At 36.8% G+C, this 7847-nt stretch overlaps 1 protein-coding gene across 2 annotated transcripts; it reads left to right on the top strand.

Moving 5' to 3' along the window:
* The first annotated feature begins 1910 nt into the window (after positions 1 to 1910).
* On the top strand, positions 1911 to 5877 carry LOC103999915 (large ribosomal subunit protein eL36x). 2 transcript variants are annotated; one of them, XM_009421818.3, is made up of 4 exons: positions 1911 to 1989; positions 2267 to 2404; positions 3219 to 3418; positions 5653 to 5877. In XM_009421818.3, the coding sequence occupies exons 2-4, from the start codon at positions 2303 to 2305 to the stop codon at positions 5681 to 5683; spliced, it is 333 nt and encodes a 110-aa protein (XP_009420093.1). In that variant the 5' UTR covers positions 1911 to 1989; positions 2267 to 2302; the 3' UTR covers positions 5684 to 5877. The 2 variants fall into 2 exon arrangements, with proteins under 2 accessions (XP_009420093.1, XP_009420092.1); XM_009421817.3 differs by having other exon boundaries at positions 1922 to 1989; positions 2270 to 2404.
* Positions 5878 to 7847: the final 1970 nt, after the last annotated feature.

Here is a 7847-nt window from a genome sequence, read left to right as displayed (position 1 = left end):
GCATCCCATCTCTAACTAAAAACAACAGCTAATAATAATCCCTATTATCAGTAATTAAACATAAATAAATAAATAAATAAAAATCAGACGTAAGATTAATATGATTCGATATTATTTATCGAAATATCAAATTTGATCATATTATAATATTTTTAATAAATTTTAAATCAAACACATCGAGATAAAAAGATATATACTATAAAATAATCAAAACTTGATTTGTTTCTTTATAAAGAAATCTTTGTATACCAAAATTTCCTATTCTTTAGTGGACATTGATTTCAAAAGTTCAAAAATACTTGCCATACTTGTATGAATCCATCTTGCATTTAATCAAACAAAGAGATAAAGCCAACAGCCAAATGAGTCATTAGCTCACTGTTTTTTGTGGGTGCAAAGGGCATTTGTGGATCAGCAAACCTTTCCACAAACACCTCTTTTCCAAACAACCAAACGTCAGAGACCACAACGTACTTTCAACTCTTTGGTTGGTTTCTGCAGCAAGCTTTCCTTTCCAAGTACCAAGTTTCCCACTCTCTCTCTCTCTCTCTCTCTCTCTCTCTCTCTCTGGTCGCTTCGTTCCCTGTGAACTTTCTTTCTCCCCTCTCTTCTATTGCGACGTACAGCTCTTTGTGTTTGGGATCGCATGTACTTCAGTCTAAGCCTTAGAAGCAGAGGAAGAGATGGAATCCGAAGGAGGAGAAACATGTCCTACGCCTCTGATACCTTCTTCTTCTTCTTCTTCTTCTTCTTCTGCTGTTTCATCTGAGGAGAGTAGGAACAAAGCGGAGGTGAAGTTGACGGGAAAGTTGGAGCAAGAAGAAGAAGTAAACCAAAGCAAAGGTGATGATGGCGCTGCTGCTGCTGCTTCTTCAAATGACGATGACGAAGGTTACCACACGCCGACATCTCCAAGACATAGAATTCCGTTGCCACTCGAGTGCCCGCCGGCCCCAAGGAAGCCTTCTTCCATGCTGTGCTCGAAGCGGAAGGTGAAGAAGAGCAGTCGAACTCAGGGCCAAGCCGGTGGTGGCCTCGGCGACTTGAGCCTGCAGGTGTTCGAGGAAATTGCTCCGGTGGCTAAGAAGGCTAGAGGAGACGCTGCCACCGCAGAGCGATGATGATGCTATGTTACATATCCAAGATATATATATATATACATACAAGATGAACCCTACAAGCATCTTTTTTCCTCTCTTTTCTTTCTTGGATTAGATTTCTGGATGATGAACAAGGATCATTCAATTCTCTTCTACTCCGTGGAGCTCCTTCAAGCTATAATTATCGTGCTCTTGAGTGATACAGATTTGGGCTCTGTTTCCCACTTCCTGCAAACAGATGTAGAGATGTTTCCCCCTAAGATTTCTCATCAGCTCATTAGGCACATAAGCTCATTCATGCAGAAGGTAAAGTGTGCACGGTCTGCTGTTTCCAGCTTTGGATCTCTACAGTGTGCATTCATTTGCATGTAAGGCATTCAGAATTCACCTTGTCATTTCATTAGATCGGATACATAGTAATTTCAATTAATGTGTATACATTTCATTAGATCTTACACAAATAATATTATTATCTTCATGCTTTCCAGACCCTACGATTGTAAGTGTACATTCAATTTATACACATTAATTGAAATCATCACTCTAACAATCTCATATTTCCAACGCATGCTTTAAGATTGTCCAACACTTGAACGGAGTCTCTTCAATGTGGCCCAAGTGCAGCATTTTCTTCGGCCCATTTTGAGATCTTTTGGCCCACAATACAATATTGGGCCGACCTTACGTCCGGAACCCCCTCCCGACAGGCAATCGCAGCCGTGCATCGGCTGATATGGTCGATCAGACGTCCATGGTCGTTGAAGGGTAGTTTAGTAAATAAGACGCACTGGAACCCCTGCTTTGTTTGATATTTAAAGGTTGGTTCGTTTCCGCCGTTGGGGTTCCAGACGTCGTCTGCCGCTAGGGTTTCTTGCTGTCGGAGTAGGGGGTAAGCATAGATCGGCTTCCAGCCACACTTGTCTCGTTGAATTGGATGTGCATATGCTTGCAAGTCATCTCATTCATTTATCGAATCTATGATCTTCATTTTCGTTCTTCTTCCACTCGTAGATGCGATGAATATGTACTTATACTTCTTCATCGTTAGCGGTTTTGATCTGCAAGTGCTTCGATCGATTGTTCTTGCGTTTTTTTAGATGACAATGTTGTGGTTCCTTGATTCGTTGGAGAGCTTGGCTGATTCGTCTCTTTTCCTTTGTTCTTAGTAGGAAGCGGACGGTGTGCTTCATCCGGGCCTAGTGATGACCCCTTCTCAGCCGAACACCGGTCTCTTTGTCGGGCTCAACAAAGGGCACATTGTTACCAAGAGGGAGTTGCCTCCTCGTCCTTGCAGCAGAAAAGGGGTATGAATCCGAAGTTTTTGAAAATTGATGGTTTAGATCCATTTTGGCTAGTAATTTCTTATTTTAGCTGAAAAATGCAGATATTTGTTTTTTCACTGTTATTAAATGGTTATCGGGGTATTACGGTCAGGTGGCTAATTTATGATCAGGTCAAAGTATGCTTTTAGTGAAATAAGGAGTGCATGCTGATTGATTTCTGTGTTTTATTTGATGAGCATACCATTCAATTACTCAAGTTGGAGAGAGTTATCTGTCGTTCTTGTTGTTGAGTCGGTATCACGGAAACAATTAAGATTCTATATGACTTGTGCAGGAATAATTTGCTATATACTTTGCTTAGGGTTAACCCTATCTGAGTTTATTGTCATGGGTGGTTGGTCTTCTCTGACATCGAACATCCCTTCTGCTTCTAGAGCAACTTGAGAGGAACATGTAGTTATACCTCAAAATGGTGAATGCTTATCTCCTTAATTTCATAGTTTCAAGTAGTTATACATGAGGAACATGTTTAGCTTAAACATTAATATCTTTTTATTTACTTAAATAAGTTTCATTTTGCGATGCATGCATGCCCAATCAACTGGAATGCCTATGCTTTTTCTTCTCATTCATAAATATAGTTGTTTTCTTTTGACTGTATGTTGATTTTCTGCAGAAGTCAGATCTTGTGACAGATATGGTGTTTTCTGAATATATTCAATGGGAGAAAGCTTATGTTTATGTTTATTTCATTTTTCTTCCATAAGCTTTAAAATTCTATTAGTTGGAGGTTTTATGCTGTATAATTTATAATCTTTGGACAATCAAATGTCAGAAAACTAGCAAGAGGGTTCATTTCGTAAGGAACTTGATCAGGGAAGTAGCTGGTTTTGCTCCTTATGAGAAGAGGATTACTGAGCTCCTGAAAGTTGGAAAGGATAAGCGTGCACTGAAAGTTGCGAAAAGAAAGCTGGGCACCCACAAGAGAGCCAAAAAGAAGAGAGAGGAGATGGCTAATGTTCTTCGGAAGATGAGGTAAGCGGCTTTTTGTAATTTAAATCCATATGCTACTGGTTTCTATCTGATACTGGCGTAAATTAATTTTACATTTACAAAGTGTAACACGAGGTCTAAATCTAATTAGTTTGACTGATTCGTAAGCTATTAGTTCTAAAATTGAAACTGATTAATCGTTTTCAAAATGTCACTTGTTATTATAATAGGGCAGTAAATAAAACTGTAGGAAATTTTGTGATGATGATTTTACCAAGTTCATTGGTGATTGATGAAGTTTTGTTGATAGTTCCTCATGTAATATCTATCTGTTCATCACCTTTCAATCCATTTCACATTATGGAACATTCATCCATTGGTTGTTTGATAGGTCCTCTCACTTTGACAGTTTGAAATTTTATTAGTGCATTTTCACTGCAATTGCTAAAGATGGAAAAGGCAATTGGATTAAAATGTAACTGTTGCTCACCCCCCAATGCTGCAATGCGTTGCAAACAATGATAGAGATGCATGACTTGTTCTGCATCATTGTAAATATTTTGTTTGGATCTCTATTGTTGTCAATTTATATGTACAAAGTAAACAAATTATCTGTCCAAACATGCAGCACTACATGTTTGTGGTTGGCATATGATAATTCACTTGTTGAGTATGTTACAACTCTCTAAAGAAAACTTCAACTGTCTTTAAGGTACTTAGTGATCTTAGACTGGCAGCTCATATGTTCGTTAATTGCATGAAGGATACTGAGTGCATCTCTGGTAGAGATTTGGCCACTGATTTAAGTTGAAAGATTGTCGATGTACGATGGTTAAGATATTCTAGCACATACAGAGGATTCAGTCAGACTAGCTGCTCTTTGATGTTTGGATCAAAGATTTGAAAAATGGAATTATCTATTGAGAACTAAATTCTGGATTGATTCATTCGGATTGGATTTTTGGATCAGTTGTAATTAATTGATTTCAACAGCTCAAAATCCAGAATTTCCTAGATCTGCTGAGATTTACAGGTTTTATGTGATCCCTTGAATTTTCAAAGATTATGATGTCTTTCTAGGATTAGACTTGGGGCAACATTACCGAATTATTGTTCAGTTCTGCAAGACATGGTTGGCATCCTTTTCAACTGGTTTGCAGTTGCAGTAATCTTGGAACTGGGTGGATGAGCAAAAGCGGATTAAATATGTTTTTCCAGGGCTCAATTGCTAGCTTGATAATTGGATCAAGATGTTCATGGATGCCTCAAGCTCGGTTGATTTCGTGCTCGATGAGCTTAAAACAACAATGATGACAACAAGAACAATAACAAGCTGTATTGTCCAAACTTTGATCAGGCTCGGGCTCGGCTTAAATGTCGGATGGTGTGCAACGACCTTGTCCTTATGTGCTTATTCCTCTTCTGTTGCCTCTATGCCTCGTCATCTCATGAAACTTTGGTGCCATTGTTGCCTTGCTATTTAACAGCCTCATGTCCTCTGTCTCGTGACTGCTCATATACAAGTATTGAAGATTGACCATATGTATGTAGGCTTGAAACTAAATTCGGACTAGACTGAACATGACTGTCTTAAGCTTCCTTGTGTCCATATCAACGAGGTCTATGACCGAGGGATTGGTTAAATTTCTTTTTTCTGAAGAATGATTGGTTAAATAATAAAGGGGGAGTTTTGCATATGCAAGTTTCCAGCAATGTTCAGTTTCAGAAGTCAAAAGCTTGTACGGAATGTCACTAGATAAGTTGTTAACCAGACTGACTTGGATGGCTTCAATTCCTTTGGATCATTACATGTATACATAGATGGTTTCGGTTCATAACTTTGTTCCAGTAGGCATATAGTTGATTTTCTTTTCCGTCCTTTATGATCCTTGCATTCCTATTGTAATTCTTTTCATAATTGCATATGTTTTTAGTTTGCAGTTGTTTAGGTTTAAACTTTAGTATTTTCATAGACAACTTTTGCAAAGGAGCTTATTTCATATGTAACTTGTGCCCTTATTCTCAAAAAAACCAACGAGCATAAGGTGTTCCAAAAAGAAAGGAAAAAGTATATATATATATATATATATATATATGAGCAGCAGTTCCTATATGTGATTGTGGGTCCTGTTGTTAGATTGTTCTTCGATAAATACCTTAATTTTCATCTTATACGCAATGAGTTGACAGTATGGTTGTAATAGAATATGTATGCTTACAAGCAATAATTATTAGTCATATTCTAATTTCTCACGTGGTGTTTACATGTTCTTCAGGTCTGCTGGAGTGAGTGATAAGAAGAAATAATGTTATCCCCTGCAATCGTTGGAGGATTAATTTCGATGAAGGCTTTAGACTTTTGATAATTCAGCAAGTAATTTTGACCCGCAGAATCTTTTGGGTGATTGGGTTTATGTGGTGTTTGATTTTTCAGGAATTTGTCAAAAGTAACAACCTTACAATAAATATTTAAGTCGAATAATATCGATATCTTTATGGTCTCCCCCCGATCAGCTAATTATCTAAGAGCGTGTTTATATGGGATAGTTTGTCCGGTGAAATTATTCGTCTCACAGCAAATGGATGTCTTAACGGACAATGAAAGGGGCTGGGCTGTCTGCTTACGGACAATGAAACAAGTCACTCTTAAGGGAAATTTAACGATTTAACCATGCACATGAAGTAACTCCAAAGACCTGACCGCGGTTTCGGTTTCTCCAAATCAGAATTGCGATTCGAATTATTATTATTATTATTATTATTTATTTTTTAATTAAAAAATAATTTAAAATATGAAAATAATTATAATTTTATTTTTAAAATTTTAAAAATAGATGTATAACTCTGTGACGGGCAAAGTTTAAATGTCACTAAATACAACTTTCGAAAATAAAAAAATAAAATAAAATAAAATCTTTAATCAAACAAAAAAAAAACCTCTCTTAAGATTCAAACCCACTTTCATTAATTTAAATTTCATTATTATTTATTATTTTATATATGTGTTTTATATTTATTTTTAAATATATTTAAACGATTTGAAATCGAAACAAATGTATTTTGATTTTCTAAAATAAAAGAAAAAAATAAAATAAAATCGAAACCTAATCATCCCGGATCGATTCCATTCCCCACTACGAGAAACTGCTGCACCCACTCTTCTTCTTTAGCCAGTAGGCGGAACTGCTGCAGCCACTGTCTTTAGCGAACACTGGTCGACGATTGTAATGCGACCGAGGAAGCCATGGTGGAGAAGAGCAGCGAGTGGCACACCCGTGAGCAACTCTGCAATTAGTAAGTAGCACAAAACCGCATGTCCACTTCAGGAAAGACGTTTCCACGCTGCAAATGATTTGACACCCCCACCTGCGCATCCTATCGCCTCCGATCTATCGAGCGTCTCCGATGTTCCCAGAGCACACCACGTGCATGGCCGTCGACGTAGAATCCATCTTCCCTGTGCGCTGGGAATCTCGTGTCAGATATCTGATGCATCAATCACTGGGACTCACAACATGCCCAGCAAAATTTTTGTTTGATGGTCGTCTTATGCATCCATAGAAAGAGTATTAATAATGTGCCCATAAAAAAGTTGTTTTTGTCTACTTTACAGTATTAGTTATGTCAAGTAAACCATCTTTTTATGATCATATTATCTGTTAAAGTCCACAACCTGTGCACATCAAAGCTTGTTCATCGATTGCCATACTAAGTATCACCTTTATACCAAGTGATACTAAATGCTAAATTAAGATTTACATAGTTTGACTCTCCATTTCTAATAAAAACATAAAAATGATAGATATCATGCGAGAATAATTGCCACATATAACCTTTATACCAAGTGATACTAAATGCTAAATTATGATTTACATAGTTCGACTCTCCATTCCTAATAAAAACATAAAATGATAAATATCATACGAGAATAATCGTCACACTCTAAGTATCGCATTTATACCAAGTGATACTAAATGTTAAATTATGATTTACATAGTTCGACTCTCCATTCCTAATAAAAACATAAAATGATAGATATGATACGAGAATAATTGCCACACTCAAGTATCACCTTTATGCCGAGTGATACTAAATGCTAAATTAAGATTTACATTAGTTCGACTTTCCATTCCTAATTAAAACATAAAATGATAGATATCATAAGTTTGACTTTTATTATCTCTCCTGGCAAAAATTGAGATAGATTGGATATTTATCAAATAGACAAATTCTTAACTCCAAGGGTTTATTTTTCAAGATTGAATTTATTAATTGAACTCGAAGTAATCCGATTCTGCAAACAATCTGATTGAAATAAAAAAGCTCATCAACCTCAACACTGACGATTAGTTTTTGCAGTCCACAATTATTTTTTTGATTTAAAGAACTATTAATTCCGTATATGTATTTAGTGGATGCAGCCGTCAATGAGATCAGACTCTTGAAGCAATGGAGAACAATGAGATCAGAC

The sequence above is a fragment of the Musa acuminata genome, chromosome BXJ2-10, assembly GCF_036884655.1.
Source record: "Musa acuminata AAA Group cultivar baxijiao chromosome BXJ2-10, Cavendish_Baxijiao_AAA, whole genome shotgun sequence".
Lineage (NCBI taxonomy): Eukaryota > Viridiplantae > Streptophyta > Magnoliopsida > Zingiberales > Musaceae > Musa > Musa acuminata.
Note: the sequence above shows the minus strand (reverse complement) of the source record. Positions and strands in the feature narration are given on the sequence as shown.

Bases quoted from the DNA above. Each gene is read 5' to 3' on its own strand.
- LOC103999915 (XM_009421818.3), top strand. From the start codon at position 2,303: ATGACCCCTTCTCAGCCGAACACCGGTCTCTTTGTCGGGCTCAACAAA. The intron at 2,405-3,218 runs GTATGAATCCGA...ATCAAATGTCAG, and splicing joins GTCCTTGCAGCAGAAAAGGG to AAAACTAGCAAGAGGGTTCA. The intron at 3,419-5,652 runs GTAAGCGGCTTT...CATGTTCTTCAG, and splicing joins AATGTTCTTCGGAAGATGAG to GTCTGCTGGAGTGAGTGATA.